At 38.8% G+C, this 19,230-nt stretch overlaps 1 protein-coding gene across 1 annotated transcript in view; it reads left to right on the forward strand.

Annotated features, from left to right (window-relative positions):
• Positions 1 to 19,230, forward strand: part of GNAQ (G protein subunit alpha q) — a 294,496-nt gene that overhangs the window by 201,936 nt on the left and 73,330 nt on the right. Inside the window, exons 4-5 of the mRNA XM_023627175.2 lie at positions 14,191 to 14,319; positions 16,203 to 16,332. Of these exons, the coding sequence (XP_023482943.1) occupies positions 14,191 to 14,319; positions 16,203 to 16,332 (259 nt within the window). The remainder of the gene's footprint in view (positions 1 to 14,190; positions 14,320 to 16,202; positions 16,333 to 19,230) is intronic.

The raw sequence follows: 19,230 nt of genomic DNA on the forward strand, positions 1-19,230 counted from the left end.
GACTAAATAGATGGTGACTGTATAATTTATCATCCAAACCAGGACATTTTGAAAAGGAAGGGGTTGCTATTAATAATTACGCTGAACTAGCAGGCGTGAACTGGGAATCTCCTGGTCAAGCAGGGAAATTTGGTCATTTTAGCTAAGTGAAAGCCAGGGAGGTGTTTTGGTTTCGATTTTGGGTTTTTTTCCCCCTTTATTTTCTCTGGACGACTCTGTTTATTTCAAGGGGAGTAGAACCAGTTTATTCCTGCTAGTTATATATGGCGTTGTCTGTGGAACCCTGAGTTAGCTGGCCCATGTTTCTGGTGTCTTCCTGGGATGTTTCACTGCTGTTCATAGATCGGTGCCCGAGCAGCCTGGTGGCCTGCTTTAATCCCACTGTGCCAGGAGGCCTGAGTGTTAGTCACCTTACTCTTCACCATCTTAGTCCTGGGTGCTTTTCCTTTTCCTTAGCCAGGAAAACCCTTCCAGCATAAAGATGAGACTGGTGGCTTTTTGGATTCACCCATGTGATGCTGTGTTCGATGTGTTTCTCCAGCGGAGTCCAAGCGAATGCTCTGTAAACTGCAGGGAGAGCACTGATGAGGCAGCAGGTCCCAGATCTTGAGCATCACAAACTCCCCATACTGAGTTCATTTTCACAGACTAACTCAAAATACTTCCTTTCTCTGTATTCGAGAGAGTTATTACATCTTTTCCTTTCTGGCTTTTTTGTGTGTGTGTTCCCCTGATACATCTTTAGTATTTTTTCTTGCCTCCTTTACTTCCCATGGGGTTTCTATTTTGTTCTTTCTATCTTTATAATTAAAATAAAAAATACTTCATTGATATTCTAGACCTAATTTCTTATACAATATCATCACCTTTCAGAAATCTTTCCGAATTTAGGACCAGCTTCTCTCAGCACTGACTGTCTGTAGTTGTGGTTCTTCAGTTTAGATTTAGGGAACAAGTAGATAGCTAATCTCTAGCCGTGTAAGAATTGGGGCCTGCCACACACATCTGCTTACAGTTTGCAGCATAACAGCTGTTCCCTCCAGGATCCTGCTGCTTGTGAGACTCAGTGCAGGCCACCTGCCAGGAATACTGAGAGCAGAGGCCAAGCGTGCCTCTCTTCTTTTCTGTCTGGTGAGCTCCTATTCATCCTTTAAGACCCAATTCAGTAGTCACACCCTCTGAAAGAAGGTCTTGCCCAACACCAAAGCTAGTGAGTCATTATGCCATCTATCTTAACACTTTGTACATATCTCTTTTGTAACTGTTATCATGTTTACTGAAGCATCTCTCTCCTCCTCTCTCACTGCATAACAATGACTGTTCACGTTTGACCTTCACAAATGATTTTTCCATGAAACAGTAGGTGGATCATTTCCACTATTTCAGTGACCACGATGTAGGTGCTGTCTTTGGCCATTATAGATGAACTATGAAGTTTCAGAGCTGAAGGCATTCAAGTCTTTTTTCCTACTGATTTTGAAGGTCTGAGATCTGGAAAACTATTTTCAAAAACAGTAATAGCTGCTATTTGCTGGATGCTTACTAGATGTTAGATTCTGTGTTTAGTCGTTAACGTGTATTATTTCATTTAATCCTCAAAGCCACCCAAAGTGGTAGATATTTCTTATCCCCATCAAACAGAAGGGGAAACCAGGTCTCAAAGAGGTTGAGTAGCTTGTTCAAGGTCATACAATTAGTAAGTGATAGGAACAGGAGTTGACAAAGTCAGATTTGCTGCTTCCAGAGCCCAAGTTTTTAACCACTGTGAAATAAAACCTCACAGAGGGTAGATGGATGGCTGAGAGATAGATAGATAATTGACAATTGTTAAATGTATATATATAGAGATGATAGATTAATAGATATATAGCTATGATTAGATAAATCACTTACCATGAAAGATACAAATTATTAATCTTTATCAATGTTTGCCTATAGGTAGTTTCATATGTATAAGGTCCATGTGTATAAATTCCATATGTGTAAGAGGGAAAATTATATAGAGTTTACTAGAAAACATACCCAACAGGGTTTTGATTATCATCCAGAAAACTTAGCCATGTTTAACAACCAGTCCATTATTCATACAATATAGAAGATGTTCTAAGTCATAGATAATTCAATAATGTTATTTCTTTACTTAGCCTATAGTCTTAACCCCTCCCCCTGCACTCTACCCAATAGCTTTTACTGGAGTCAAGCTGGAGCCAATAAATAAGACATGATAAAAATGATTGGAGCTTCCCTTTTTCTACTTTGATTAGCCAACTTGCTGATCATAATAAGCAATCAGATGGATCAAAGGACAGGCAGCACTGTGGAAATAAGGAGATAGGAAATTGCTGATGAGGGATAGGCGGTTTGGGATAAGTTTGCAATTGGCTTTAATTTGGTGTATTCCAATTCTGTTTAATGAAAGAATAAAAAGAATTCTAAGATGCTGGAGAGTTTTGTAGATTCCTTTATTAACTTTTTTATTATTGATAAGAAAGCCTGAGGGTTCTGAATATCTTTAGATAAAGAACACAGTAAACAGATGGCTGTAGGTTTACTTCTTTTTTTCTGGAGTTTTTCACCTGCTTCAGTATACTGAGACATCAGGTCAAATGAGTTCACTGCCTACAGTACCAAAAGCTCCCTAACACTAGCCAGAGAACATAGATCTCCATCAATTGGCGTACAGTGAGGAAAGTCTCCACACTGTGGACTCCTGGCAAAAGACTGCTCTATCAGTGTTCACCTTAAGAGGCCAGATAATCCCTAGGCTCACTTTACTGAAGTCCCCTCCAAGGAATTGAGTAGATTAGACAACTTCTTGAAATTTCCACATGCTCCAGAGCCCACAAATCCAGAATACATGAATAAATTAGCTGTTGGGCATAAATCAATGTTGGAGTTTACCTCTAACTTCATGCTTAAATTTTAAATTTAATTTAAAAATGCACAAGGAATTTGAATGTTGAATTTAAAATGCCAAAGGAATTTCAGAGTTAAGTTAGCACATTCACCTGATGTAGGGCCAAATACTTCTTGAAGATCCTGACTGGTGAGCCAAAAATACTTGAAATCCAGGGTGTATTGGCTCTGACTCTTGCGGTCATCCTGACTTTGCTCTTTATCTGATGCTTAAAACGAAATGTAAGCCTCCTGCAGGCTTTTGGCAGCAGACAAAACCTTTATATGGGAGAACGTTGGGTCAAGGTCCAGCCTTTGATGGAATTCTCTCTGCCACTCACCACCCTGGGGCTTTGACTCAGAAAGCCTTGTTTGCCTCAGATGCAGTGTGTGACCTGTAATCTCTAAATTCTCTTCTAAATTCTGAAGTCCTCTGATTATATTACAGTAGACTGCCTTTCTCTGAGAAACCATTGTCCTATACAGTCCAATGAAACACCTGGTACCTCCAAATTTACCTGGAAATGTAATGAACAGAGAAATTATTCTCTACATGGTTAAATTACTAAAAATGCTGTCTTGAGCTCAGAAGAGGACATTGATCTTGAATGTGTTTGCTCTTTTTTGAAGAGTGACAATAATAACGTGGGGTGTCATGTTTTTCACTGAGTGACATTTCTATTTTTGTTTTGTATCGTTATCAAATGAGCCACATCTCCTAATAACCTTCTGCGAAAATAAAACAAGCAAAACATACAAAAAGCTCTGTATTTGTCTTCCACAGTGAACTCTGATGATTCTAAGATGCAGTCTTTATTTCTCCTTTTTCAGAATGCTTGGAGCTGTTAGAGATGATAATGAAGCTTAGAGGGTCAGCCCTGGTGGCCTAGTGGTTAAGTTCAGCACGCTCTGCTTTGGTGGCCTGGGTTTGGTTCCAGGGCACGCACCTCTACCACTCGCAGCGGCCATGCTGTGGTGGCAGCTCACATACAAAAAAAGAGGTAGATTGGCAACAGATGTTAGCTTAGGGTGAATCTTCCTTGGGGGGACAAAAAAAATAAAGCTTAGATATATTTAACCACCTTTTAACCTTCATTAGGGAGATGCAGTAAGGAAATGTAGTAAGGAAAGGGCTCCAGTTGGTACCAGTTTGCCCACTCATTCACTCTGCCTGAAGGGCACAGGGAACGTGAGAGACACATTTCACTTCGTCACTTTGCTGCTTGCTCCGTTTTGGCAGAATGTTTACACCTTCAATAGTTTGGCCTCTTCTTTATAGTCCTTTCACAGTCTGTTCAGGATGATGTTGTACCTAGCTGAAACCAGGGGCGCTATGACTATAGAACAGGGATTGGCAAAACCATGGGCCAAATTCAGCCTGTTTGTATAAATAAAGTTTTACGGGAACACAGCCAAGCTCATTTATCTATTGTCTATAGACAATAGCTGGTTTTGCTCCCAACAACAGAGTCGAACAGTTGCAGCAGAGACTGTACAGCCCACAAAGCCTAAAATGTTTATCTGATTTTTACAAAAAATAATAAACAATTGTGAGCCCCTCCTATAGAAGATGACTGAATATTGAAAGACAGCGGTACTCTGCTTTCACTCCCACCATTTAGATAGAACCCAGCTTAGGAGTCTGATGCTCTGAATTAACCCAGAGAGAAGTTTTAGGTTCTGAGAGAGTGGGTGCATTCCTTCAGTCATACTCCATGAATGTTGCTTTGCGCAACAAAACTTTTGAGAGGAAGTAAGCATCAGAGAGTTCTAGATTGTATACCCTGGCAATACCTCTAAATGCCATGCAAAGAATGTCTAGTATTAAAGATGGTATAAATGACCAGAAACGTTCTTTGAGTTGATCTGGCTCTGAGAGCATGTGTGTCTCGTCTCGTGTCTCGTGCAGCTCATTAAGAAGAGTGTGATAGGATTTAACAGTCAGCTGAAGCAGAGGTAGGACTGACAGGCTTTGGTCAGGGGGCTAATAGAACATGTACCTGACTAGAAGATAACCCACCTCCAGTCACAGGTGAGCCCAGGAACCTTGTTGTCTCCAGGTAACCCTTAAGGCCATTCAGCTTCCTTTATTTTGACCCCCCACCTGCGAGGCAGCCTTTGGACTCTGATAGGCTGACCCTGATCTTCTTCGTTATTGCCATGGCTTCTTGATTTAAAGTGATGAGTTGAATTTTGATCTATAATTAGTTCGGTTAGTTTAGTATGACCAGCCCCTCAGGCCTGATCATCCTTGTCAAAATGAAAGTTCTGATCCTACAGAACCAATATCCAAGTTCAGGTGACATGACCAGGAGAGACCTGCCTGCTTGAATCAGTGACCTTGTGCTCGTGGCTGACTCTTGGCTACTGTCACTGGACCCTCTCTGATGACCCACATCCTATCTGCATTGTGGTATGGTTGTTTATAGCACATTCATTTCCATTGCCAGAGGACAAGCTCCTTGAGGTTCCCACTCAGTGCTGTGCACAGTGCCTAGCTTTCAGTGAAGGTTCTCAGAGAAAGTCGTTGAATGAATGAATAATAAAAGAGTAAGTAAACTCTGTGTCTTTCTTAATTTCTTCCCATCTCTTTTCTCTCTTTTCTGCCTTTTCACATCCCATTCTGTCTGCATGGTGTAACTCATCCCCCACTTCTTCTCTACGCTATTCTCCAGTGACCACAGTACATAATCATCTCTCCCTTCTTATTGCCTTCAGAGTGAGCAGCTCACAATTTGGCACTTAATTATTTCTTAATTGATTCATCTGTGCTATCTTTCCTTCCCAGGTAGCTTGAGGTCCCTAAAGGCAAAGAATTTATATATTTTGAGTATTTTGTACCAGCTCCCTGTGCCAACTCCCCTCCCTCCAACACACACAGTGCGTTAGAATTTAACATGTAACAGATTTTCAATAAATATGTGTACGTTAACTGAATTAAGCACTGCCATTACATTTCAAGACAGGCAGACTAGGATAAAAAAGCAGCATTCCGATGTTTTTTGATATGTTTTAGAAGTATAAAAATTGTGTCAAAATTAGTTAACAGCTTTAAAAGTTATCATATGAAAGATGAATAAATTAAAGCCAAACAAACAAACTGAAAAAGTCCTCTTCCTCCCTTCCCTTTGCTCCCTCTCCGTTTCTGTCTCTCTCTCTCTCTCTCTTTTGTGTTGCTTTGTTTTTAATTACAAGGTCGGTTTATTTGTTTGAGCAGCAGACTTGAGAGTCTCCCCCTGACCCAAGCCCAGCGTCTGCCTGGCAGACACACGGTTGCCCAGCCCATTCCTCATTTCACACCGGTGGTCTCTTTCTGTTAGACCTTCAAATCAACTATCCATATGTAAGATTCATAAGATACTGAAACTATTTACCAAATGCAGTGATAGGATCTTTTTATGAGACATTTAATTTGCTTCTAAAAATTTGATTTTCCAGATTGGTTTAGTTCTTTGGAAAAGGAAAATGGAAATGCATGATCTCTTAGACTTCTCTTTTATCCCCACAGAACAGTCTCTTCTGAATAGTTTTCATAAACCTTAAGATTGTCACCTACCTGTCACCACTGGGTGACCTTTGTTTTAAACCTGGAATTTTGGTTTGAAAACAATTAGCTTCTTAAGGACAAAGTCCTTGTAATAAATGCTGCTGCTCCTTGAGCTCTGATCATGGCGTGCCAGGTGTTAAAAAGGAAAGAGGAAAGTTGATTTGCCCTCTACAAAATGAGCTTTTCAGGAGATGGAAGTGTTTGTGTAATGAGTAATCCTGTGCAGCCAACCAGCCTAACCAGATTGCCAGCCAGGCTCATTTCGGCAACAGGATCTGCCAGATGAGGGAGGGACTTGGGTGGGTCTTGGCGCCCAAGCCTATACTTGACCCTCTCCTCAGGATGACAGTTTTGCAGAACTGTTACTTTCACTCCTTTTTTTTTTTTTTATTTTAACTTCACTTTGACAATTTCTTTTACTTTTTTCCTTTGAATCCTTGTGGTCACATAGCTACTGTACAACAACCGTGTGTTTCTGGTTTCTCCTTAGCTTCCACGGCTTTTGACAGTGTCAAATAAGATCTCATGGCGTGATCTAGCTTTCAATTCCCCCAAGACTGTTCCTCTTACAATGAGGTCTTCTTAATTTTTTTTAATGAAGTCAACCTACTTTTTTTAACCTTCTTTTCAATAATTAAAAATGTGAAGTTCTACCCAGAGTCATTTTCTGTGCCAGAACTTCATCTTAATATCTGACTTGAACGGCAAATCTGTTATAAATGCAGCCTCTTGACAGGAGGCCCTTACACAGGAGTTGGAGAACCCCAACGCACACCCATATCATGCTACATTACGTGCTCCAAGGTGCTGTATTCATTTATCTTACTACATTTGGTTGGATTTATACCAAATGTGAGAGATTTCTTTTTCTACTTACCACCCTCAGGTACTTTCCCTCTTTTGGTATAATTGCTGAGTGTCATGTGCCTATAACTTTCATTAAATTTTTTTAACCCCCAGCTGTAACGTGATACAGTATACTCGCTGGGTCATCTCTAAATTTTATTCATGTTTCCTCCATTAAAAAAAGAACCACTTGAATTTCTAATTTCTATGCTATTCTTGGTTTAGATTTCTATTACCCCTCCAATCATAGGTGGTGGGATTGTTTTTTTTTTTTAATTTTAAAAAGAGTTTTAAAAAAATATGTTCTCATATGTCAAATTGGAGCATGAATTAAATTTGAAGGTCAGCTCAGAACTGTAACCACAGGCCCTCCAGGACCAGTTCAACAGACCCCATCTTACCAACAGAGTAATTAAGAGTGGTTTTTCAGGAACTGAGACCACCAATCCATCAACTGGGTCTTTACAAATGCCTGATAAGTGACCTTTTTATGTCAAAGGGCTGAAAACCCTACTCTCAAATCTTGCTAACACCACCATTGTGTGAACATGGGTCCTGTGAAGAGGCAAGAAGCTTGACCACACTTGTGCAGAGCATCAATTACCTACTTCTCCTCACCTCCAGTCATCTGTCTCCACACTTCGGACCACCCTGCCCTTCATCCTATAAATTGTGCCCCAAGCCCTAGACTGGGGAGACAGATTTGACAACGTTGCCTCCTGTCTCCTTACAGATCCATCTTGCAATAAAGCTGCATTCTTTTCCTAAAAGCTGAGGCTGTAATAATTGGCTTTTTTTTTTAATGTTCATCAGGTAGGAGAACCTCAATTTTGTGCGGTAAGAGAACTGACAAACTATTGTCGTGACTGAAAAACAATTGAGTCTCTTTTAAAAGCATATTCAAGGGCCAGCCCTGGTGGCCTAGTAGGTAAGTTTGGCACACTCAGCTTCGGCGGCCCAGGTTTGGTTCCTGGGTGTGGAACTACACTGCTCTGTCAGTGGCCATGCTGTGCTGGTGGCCCACAGGCTAAAAAAAATAGAGGAAAATTGGCACAGATGTTATCTTAGGGTGAATTTTCCTCGGGAAAAAAAAGAAACATATTCAAGAGAGAAAATGCCATATTTAATTTGATTTGAGCATGTTGTTTGAGTGATGTTTAAGCTTCTCTCATATATTTTTAATCTAAAGTTATGGATCATATCCATTTCTGAATTTTTTATTTTTTTCTGCAGCCAGAGATGATCCTGAAAGTTAAATGTATAAAGAGTTTAGCAGTTACAAGGTGTAAAATTATAAACTACTGGGCGTGAATTCCTTAAGTCTCTCATGCAAATCAATCATGCTACAGAAGGATGTTTTGTGGATAATCACCAAGGATTAGAAACAGTTCAGACAGGTTCCTGGAAAATGACTCTGTCTAAAACATCAAATGTTCATTGCATCCCTAATAAACCCCACCATTTCTCCTCTTCATGTAACCCTTTTCTTCCCACAGGCTGGTAATCTCCTTGCAGGTGGGGGTCACCTCCTGGGGCTCTTCGTATCCTTAGCACCTACCAGAATGTCATGGTCAGATATGTTGTTGAATTCCAGATGACCCTGCATTTGTTTCATGGTAGGAAGGGAACCGTTGAAATTTTACTACATGAGTCCCTTTGGTGCTGTGCTTGCCACTGAAAACTATCAGAAACCTGTTTCTTCCATTAAAGAGTTGTGTCACAATTGTCTGTTAATAAGGTACCACTCCCTCCATTAGCCCTATATCAAGGCCTGAAAGCTCGATGCTGATAGGCATAAAACCCATATACAAACTATATCATTTTGCAGCCAGGACCTAAAGAAGAGCAGGAAGCACATCTACTAAATGAAATTAAACAAATGCTGCCTTTCCTTTCTGTGTTGTCTTTACATTCGTCGGAGGCATTTTAATTCAGAATTTAGTGCTTATATAATGCAGGCCAATAATGGCCCAGAGAGGTAGTTATGTAAAGATGGATAGCTAACAACCCCTCTACTCCTTTGTTTTCTCCTAAAAGGTGTAACCTGCCTTTCTAACCACTCAGCATTTTCCATAAAATAGTTTTTTTTCCCTTGACTTTTTATTTTATTCATTTTTTTTTGTTAAGGTAATGTTGGTTTATAACATTATATAAATTTCAGGTGGACATCATTTTATTTCGCTTTCTGTGTTGACTACATCGTGTTCACCACCCAAAGTCTAATTGCCATCTGTCACCATACACATGTGCCTTTTTACCTGTTTCACCCTCCCACCTCCCCCCTTTCCCTCTGGTAACCACCAGTCTATTCTCTGTGTCTTTGTGTGAGGTGGTGGTGGTGGTTTTTTTTGTTTTCTGGGTTTTTTGCTAAGGAGGATTCGCCATGAGCTAACATCTGTTGCCAATCTTCCTCTTTTTGCTGAGGAAGATTGGCCCCGAGCTAACATCTGTGCCAATTTTCCTCTGTTTTGTATGTGGGTTGCTGCCACAGCATGGCCGCCAATGAGTGGTATAGGTCAGCACTGGGGAACCGAAACCAGGCTCCTGAAGCAGAGCATGCCAAACATAACCACTAGGCCACGGGGCTGGCCTCTGTTGTTGTTTTTTATTTAACCTAGGTCACATGTTGAGCACCTGCTGCGTTTGAGGCCCTTGGCTAAGTGTTAGTGACCGGCTGTGAACAAAGGTAGTCATAGTCCCTGACCCCATGTAGTGTGAGAGCACTAACTGGGCAAATGTGGAAAAATGTTGAGTTTTTTTAAAATCAGTTATGAAGTTATCAGTTATTACATGTCTCAAAGCAATGGCAAGTCATTAAATTCCCATGAATGGATTGGAGTAAGGTGAGTTTAATCTCCTAAACCTCAAATTTTCTAGCATAGTCTTAAATGTCTTGTCTCCTAGACAGTTAAATAAGGCCCATGTATGCCACAGGAGCTTTCTCTCCCTGACATCAGGAGAAGGTTACTGCCAGCCACTGGTTACACATATATTGCCTTGGAAATGTACCTTGTGCCTGTCACCATAGCAACACCCCGAGAATGACCTCAGCAGCCACTCAAAATCATTCCTACAAAACAAATTATAGTTATAATGAACTCTCTGAATTTACTCTGCGATATAAATTTGTTCAGACCTCGGTGTTTCTTTGTGAAAGGTTAAATGAATGGAATAATCCAACATGAACTCATTCCTCCCCGCCCCCCCCACCCCCAATTTGACCAAAGTTTTTCCTCAGAATATGAGATGCTTCAATGGAAAGGACAATTCAGTTAGGATATTATTCCATTACTTTCTCAAAATGTGATAAGAATCAACAAATGAGGATGCACTAGTCTTATTGTGCCAGAACTCCATCTCTAAGGGAATGGAATGGTTTCCCCCCTAACATGTGAAATGCAGAGAACGCTGTGAGTCTGTTCAAGTTCCATAAGCCCAGATTGAGGGGGTCCGTGGGTTGGGGCTTACACAGGCGGGAGCTCTGCACACTGGCCTCTCCTAGGCAGTGAGAAATGCTGGCCTTGGTTGCCAGCCCATTTTAACTGCTTTACGAGTTGTCTGCAACACACTGGCTTCTGAGGCACCTAGGCCTTCCTCTAGGAGAAAATAGTTTGTATGTCTTTGGTTTGGTTCCAGGAGTTTCTTGTTGTTTTGTTTTGTTTTCCTTGCCTTGTTTTGGGGTGTGTTTGGTTTGGTTTTGGTTCTAGATAATGTATGTTGCAACCAGCAAACTTTGAAACAGTTCCTTTCCGTTTTTTCTTTCGTTAAACTTGATTAATTTAACTTTTTTACTTCAAGTGAAGTGAGCCTTTCTTTCCACCATCCAAGTGAGGCCAAGGAAAAAGAACGTCAGGCACAAACAATAGTTCATTTTCAAGTTAATTGGAAATGTATGAAACATCTTTAATGACCATTTCCTTGCCATGAAATGCGTTGCTACCTGGGCAGTGAACGGACAGAACTGAGCCCGGCAAGCAGCAAGCACTCAGCATAAGTTCATTGTTGTTACAACACGCACTTGTTGTTACTCTGTGTCAACTATAATGACGCTGAAAAGGAGCAAGAGAAAGATGAAGAGGAAAAAATGTTCTTGCAAGTATGAATGTTTCAGATATTCAGCTAATATGGCAGTAGTGCCCCGGGTGCACGGAAGGACACCACTGACAATATTTTGAGGCAGCCTCTAATCCCTTGTAAGTGGCTTTTCAGTCATAGGTGTGTACCCTGATTCTATCTTACCCGAGCATACTTTGCAGGGGGCTCAGTTCACCCTTCTAAATTGGAGAGAGACTAGCAGTGTTCCTACTGTGCAGTGTGACAGGTAATTGCCTACTTCATGTGCTGGTTCTTCAAACTCTCCTGTGCAAATACACATCCATGTTTAAAAATGGAGTGGCAACGAACAGTCTATTCAGTTCATCTTCGAGAAACAGAAAGTCACCGTTTTTCTGCACCACAGGAACACAACAGCACCTTGTGTACAAGAATTGGGCACCCTCTCTTCTGACCTCTGTTTGTTGGGTTAAGTAAGTAGAAATGGTTTATTGGTCAGCATATTTCCAGGCAAGCTTGCCAATATAAATTGGAAGTTCTCTGATTCCTCTGAATTAAATTTTTGTATATAGTATGGTTAAATAAATATTTGGTGATCTTGTGGGTTCCAAAATGTACATTGATTTCAAGTTTTTCAAATCGAGGAGCTGATAAATCAAAGAACGCCATTATATAGAGTAGCCAGTTGATTGTGCATTTATGGCATAATGAGTTGGTTTATTTGTAGAATGAGATACGGACCAACTCCCAGAACATGGGCTTGTTAACCTCATCAGGCAACTCCAAGACTATGCCAAGATAGTAACTAAAATTTTGAGTCCCGTCCATTTTTACATTTCCTTCCTGCCTCTCACGCCCATATTCTCCCAAACTCTCCCCCTTTTTGTCCTCCAGCCAGTTTTATAATAATTAAAGATATCAGGCTGGTTCCTATTAGTCAGTAGAGAGCTAATTGCCAGCTAGAGAATCACTGATGTGTTTGGGATAAAGCCACTAGAATACTAATTAATTGCTTTGTAGTAGGAATTTCCAGGCTGCTACTTTTTGTCTTAAAGGATTGGTAACACCTTCAAAAGAGGCAGTAATTTTATTTCTTTGTTAAAGTCAGACTTAGCTCTACTATTTTATGATCCCATGAATCTTAGAGACTTAATGTAATGTTTCTTTTCAACACTCAGTTTCAAATTTATTATTATCATTAATATGGAAACACCACTGGTAAGAATGGTATTTAAGTAATGCTAAAACTAAATCTCAGCATAAGAATTTGATCTATCCATCCAATAATAATAATAAAGTACTATTTGCCAGGCACTCTTTTAGATATTAAGGCAGGAAGAATGATGGATGAGACAAAGTCCTTACTCTAGGTAGGTCATGTCAACTGAGTATTTGTGCTCTTGCTAAGATGTAGCATGCTCTGCCCCAGACGGTCCCTGATAACGTGTCTCAGAACTCACTGTCTCTTGTTTGTGGGCATAAAGGTGTTGAGGCTCTAACTCCTTCCAATTCTATTAATGGTTCCACCTTTTCTTTAAATCTGATTCACACATTAGTTACTTTGTGCGTACACTTTGCAGTTGTATGTTTTGAAACCATACCTGTGCTCCATCCTCTCCAGGGCCACAGAAAGTATAGTTACTCTTTGACATCATGAGGGTGCTGCGTGGAACAGTCATTTTCACCTGTTTGTCATCAATTATATCAAATTAGGTAATTCTCAAAGTTGCAGATTATTTGTTGCAATTTGAGAGAATGAAAAGCGAATGGAATATAACACTTTTGAAATGAAAAATTACACTGATGGGGAATGTGTGTGGTTGCCGGGGGTTAGAGTTGGGATGGGTAGCACAAGGCACTTTCTTTGTGGTGACAGAGCAATTCTGTATCCTGATTGTGGTGTGATTGCACAGATCTCTACAGGTGATAAAATTTCTTAGAACTGTGTACTCAAAACAAACGTGTGTGTATCTATGTGAAACCTGGAGAAATCTGAACAGCGTCTGTAGTTCAGTTAATAGTATTGGATCAATTTCCTGGTTTTGATAATGTATATGGGTTACATAAGATGTTATCATTGGGGAAAGCCGGGTGAAGGCTACAGGGGAATTCTCTGTAGTAATTTTGCAACTTCTTTTGAGTCTAAAGTTATTTCAAAATAAAAAGTGTTTTTTTTTTTTAAAGGAATGGAAAAGTATCATCTAAGCAGATAAATTTAACGTTTAGGTGTGGTGACTCTAAACATTGGGACTATCTGACTTAGATATTGTGTCCTCTGTAACTAGAAATCTCATGGTTTCACATTAGTCATGAATGACTTAGGCTTTGGACAGAATTTAGGACACGGTATCCTGCTGTCCTCTCTCAGGGGAATAAGGAAATACATTCCCGAAAAAGGCTCTGATGTTCTGCAGAAGGCAAAAAAAAAAAAAAAAAAAATCGTCCTGACCTTATGTGTAACTCTGTTATCTGTTTGTACAAATAAAATTTGTATAAATAATTCAAAAGCTATTTGCTTTAAACTTCTGCTTTACCCACCAAACAAGAGGAGAGTAGGAGACTTTGTTTAATTTCTTTTCTTTTCCCCCTTTACTTTTTGTATGGGTTCTAACTGATAGTAAGAGAAGAAATGAGAAATACAGTAAACCAGGTAATCCATAGACGGATAACTTTGCTTTTGTGGAAGACTGACGTTATCTTTCGACTTCCCAAGCTTCTCTACCATTTTCTGGTATTTTTCTTTCTTTTCTCTACTTCTCTCTTGTGATTCGCTTTTGCCCTTGCCTTGCCGCAGGCAGCTTTGGTGTGATGGTGTCACTGACATTCTCGTTGTGTCTCCCCTCCTCCAGCTATCTTAATGACTTGGACCGCGTGGCCGACCCTACTTACCTGCCTACGCAACAAGACGTGCTCAGAGTTCGAGTCCCCACCACAGGGATCATCGAATACCCCTTTGACTTACAAAGTGTCATTTTCAGGTAGTAACTGAGTCTGTCCAACCCACTCCTGTGCCTTGAGTACACTTGGTGAACTCTATAAATATTGAAATCATGTGTAGGCTTTAAAACAATATTACCTTTTTACCGGTTATTATCATTAGATACACAAATGAAATAATATATCCCTGAAAGAGGAAGAAGAGGAAAGATGTATGGGCAGCTTTCTCATTTCAGATTAAATCACCAAGAAATCAATGAATTCTTAGTTTGCTGGTGGTTGATTAAAATCAGTTACTCAAACGTTGGTCCTGACTATAATTTTTGGGGAATGATTTTAACTACGTGGACAATGGATCTGTTTTTAGATTTTTGTAAGATATAAATGATCTTAGGACCCTGTTAATAATAGAAATTATATGTTGTCAGAAGCTTTTCATGTTTTCCTCCTAGTTCTCTGGTACCAATGCTGAATTTTTCAGTAGCAATAAAAATATGGGATATTTTGTATGCCTAAAATAAATTGCTTGAAAAATTTTAAAATACATGATTTTGAAAATAGATTGATTAACCTAGTCTAAATTTGTGTAGTAAAATAGAATGAAATTTATTACTTCCTCTTTCACTACTGCTATTCCATCAGGTAATACTTCAGCAGAAGTATTCTAATTTTTTTTGAAGATGAGAACAAATAAACAATGCTGATGTACTTTCATTTCATCTGTTATTACGCAATTACTCAGTTGTGCTTTTAGTTAGAATAGAAACCACATGGTGCTTTGAGAACTGAAGCCATGTGAGTATGTCTTTGAGCAGAGAGTCGAGTTCCTTGGGAGAGCGCGTCCCATTGAAGAAGACCACATACAATACAGGCTCGTGAAGTAGGAGTTATGTAACTCTGCCACGTGACTCTAACGAGCATACCCTCATCGCTCCCTGCCAAAGTACTGTGTGTTTTATTGTAATCAGTCTCTGCACCTGTGGTCGCATCTGGCTGCCATACGCTACTCTAATAGACATATCCATAAAGTGGGTGACGTTTTGGAAATATTTCTGATTCTCATTTTTTTCATCTATAAAATGATTGCATTAAAGGATCACCAAAATTCCTTATAGCTCAAGCATTCTGGATTACTTAAGTTTTGACTTCATAGTATTTAGAGATCTTTAATTTGAGACACCCAAATTTCCTTCCTTTTATAACCATATTACAGAATATTTTCAGAAAACATGTAGCATTTCATGGAGATTTTCATCTCCTCATTGCTTCATAATTAGTGAATTCTCTAGCCGAGTTACTGTTACATCTGGTTTTTTTCTACATTTTATGCACTAGCTTTTAAAGGACATTTTTGCCACTACAGTATAAGTAATGACTTAGAAGAGTAATTTCCTGCCACCATCAAAAGCATTCATGGAATGAGGATTTCACGTGAATGAGTAGCATATTATTTACCCATATTAAAATGTATAGCATCTTACATCTTTTAAGTGCATTTGTGGTCATTTCTAGCATCCTTGAGAAATACATGAGGATCTTCATTTTCATTTCATAGGAAGAGAAACTCAAGTCAGTATTTGCCATTAGAGCTTAACACAAGTAAAACTCGTTTGTTTCGGACTCTTCTGTGCTTGATTAAATAAAACACCATTTTGCTTGGCTTGGCACAGGATTTTTTTTTTAACAAAATTATAATTTTTATACATAATAATTAACTTCCTAATAATCACAACGATGTATTACCCAGAATGTCTTGACTTTGATTAAGTGACAGAAAATTAGTAGATGTTTAATAAGAATTAATTGAATTGACTTGGATGACCATTCTTTTTCGAGTATTCTTTCTAAGTTTGTAAGTAAAGTTATATTTATATGATTTCCTTTTCTTTATATGTTATTAATATGAATATTGTTAACCTTGCAGAATGGTCGATGTAGGAGGCCAAAGGTCAGAGAGAAGAAAATGGATACACTGCTTTGAAAATGTCACCTCTATCATGTTTCTAGTAGCGCTTAGTGAATATGATCAAGTCCTCGTGGAGTCGGACAATGAGGTGAGTGCTCTCTGGACAGGCGCTGGATTATCATTTTAATATCTGATACAAATAAGTGATAGGGTGTGGGGTATGGGACAAGTTGACTTCATTGCTTTCTTGACTATTGATTTGGGGATTTTTTTAAATAGCCAAAAATAACCCTATGGTGCCATGTGGTATACTCAGAACAGTTAGCTCTTTTGTCAAGTGTATGAGTTAGTTCTGTGTGTTCAGGTCTAATTAGACCCTATTTGATACTTGTAACTCTGTGCAGCGGCTCTGAACATGAAAATAACATGGAAATCCCTAGGCTAATCATCACATCATTTTATAGCCTTCTTCCTGCAGGATGGAGTTGGGAGTGTTGGAGTGAGTCAGCCTGTTTAGTTTTGTTTTCATTTTGTTTAAATCATTGTTTGTGTGATGGGTGGATCCCAAAGAGTGCTCAAAAGCTCTCTTGAAAAATGTGGGTAACTTCACAGCTGGGCTCTAAATCAATTCATTGTGGAGCCAAGAAGTGTCTTGGTGATGTGGCCTTTCTGCTCTTAGAGAATTCTACAGGCTATTGCATAATTTGATCTCTACTAAGCAGTGAATGATTGAAAAAGTATCCTTGATATGACTGTCTGGAGAAGTGATTCAGTATTATAATCTCCTCCCCATTACCTGAAATTCTTACAGGTGTAAATATGGATTTTGAGGATGATAAAAGCTCGATGATGAATCAGAGTTGATTATAGAGGATGATTAAGGGGCATAGAAAACTGTGACTTTGAGCTGGAGTTCAGTGTGTGTGTTGGGGGAATGGAGGAGACACCACTGATGCCCTATTAGAGGCAGAGATTGCAGACTGACATGCCAATAGTGAGCGTTAAATTTCCTTTGAATAAGGTAGAAAATAAAGAGAAGTGAGTGAAATAGCCCTACTAGCTCATTAAAATAAGATCTGACATATTAAAATATACTTATAATACTGTGCAATTTTTGGTATGCAAGAATTCTGGCTTCTTGATCCTTTTAAATATTTTATTTTTCTGCAAGTATTAACATCTCCATTAAAATACATATTCAGTCCTCCACAGCATTTCCTTTTGCATGTGGGATTGATAAAGAGTTCATGAACCAATATCCCAGATAGAGCTGAGTTATCTGTTCATGCGTTTCAGAATCTTTCCTGGGTTACAAGTATATGGGCTTTTGAATCAATCAAAGAACTTCTTTTTAAGAGTGAGGTTTACTAATAATTTGCCCTCTGTAGCTGTAATGCAAAAGTGCCTGAAAAGTATGCTAAAATCTATGAGAATCAATGATCAAAATCTAGGTTAAGCAAATGGCATCAGAATTTTAGCTGTGATATCTCTATATGTATTTCTGTCTTTATCTGTATCTGTGTTGTTGGTTGTTCCATAATCCTTGATGGAGTAGTATGGAGTGTAGGATGGGATACTACCGTGGATGTAGTATTTTGAACATACTGCATATTTTGGAAGCAGACGTATGGCAGCATTTCTGATTTCTTTGAATGTTGAATCAAGACGGAAAATATTTTGATGGGTTGTCTACTATATGCTGGGTACCAAGGTCTCTAAAGAGATACAAAAATGAGAAGAAAACAAAAACAAAAAAAATGCTTTGCCCTAAAAAACCTCATAAAAGAGATATGATTTTGTCAGAACAGAGAATATAGGGGGAGGAAGCCATTTAGTTACATAGGTCATCATTTCTCTTCTTTAGTTTGTTGTCCAGTAAAATAAAATTTAAGACATTTATCAACTACACAGCAGATGTAAGAAGCATACATAATTTTATTCCTTATGTCACTGTTTACAGCTAGAAGAAAACAAGTGTTTATCAATACATGTTTTATACGAGATAAATGTACTGTATCTAAAGAAATCTATATTATGATTTAATGCTAGTCAATTTACCACTTGAAAATTTGCAAAACATAAAAGAAAGTAGATTTATTAGGTAGCTCATCAGCTAATTCTAGCACATAAGTCCAGTTCTTCAATTATCTGCATATTACAGATCATTTATTTCATTTTTCATCTGACGTTGATCGTGGAGATCAGATGTTTGTGTAAAAGTGTTTTATATTAATTAGAATAAGATCATGATGTTTTGATTATCAGATACGATAATTAGTTTCCACAGTAACTTGCCATTTAATGTATAGGCACTATGTACATCTAAAACTATTTTCCCAGTTTCTTTGGTTCCTGTAGTGATGCATTGTGCTATAAATCGAAAGAGTATATCAGTTATTTTTTCATTAGGACTCCCTTATGTGAATATTTTTAAAGCCTACCTTGTAATTCTATGAGAAAAAAGTTGTTTTATGATCTTCTTTTCTCAGACTTCAAGTCAAGCCTGCTGGTAGTATTGGAGATGATCTTAAGCATAATAAGGAAAATACTGCCCATTAATGACTTCATCTGTGTTAGCCACAGCCATCTCTGTTGGTAATTAGGAAATACCGTCAAAGGTGTTTTTATTGTTGGGATGTAGTCACCTTACGCTTTTTTGTTTTTTTCCAGTTGTACTAATATGTAAAAATGTCATTGCCTGTAGACTTTCTTAAATCATTAAGGAAATTCAGAACTACTATAGAATTCTACTTTTTCCCAAATTTCTGGTTTTGATGAGACAAAACTGAAATAAACTCCTAAAACATTTCATTCTTAGTTCTGAAATCTGAAGTTCATCACTTTAATCCAAAGCAGACCTTGTTGTACGTCCCTTGCTGTATATTTGTGAGAACAACCTGGGCGTGGGTACAGACAGCCTCCCTTTCTGTCCTGGGGAGCCGTGGAAAATGCATTGGAGACCACAGCCAAAGTCGCTGAGGGAAGTACTTTAGATTATTGCTTTTGCTTTTCATATTTCTAAGACTTTATGTATTAATCTTCAAAA

This window comes from Equus caballus, chromosome 23 (assembly GCF_041296265.1).
Source record: "Equus caballus isolate H_3958 breed thoroughbred chromosome 23, TB-T2T, whole genome shotgun sequence".
Classification (NCBI taxonomy): Eukaryota; Metazoa; Chordata; class Mammalia; order Perissodactyla; family Equidae; genus Equus; species Equus caballus.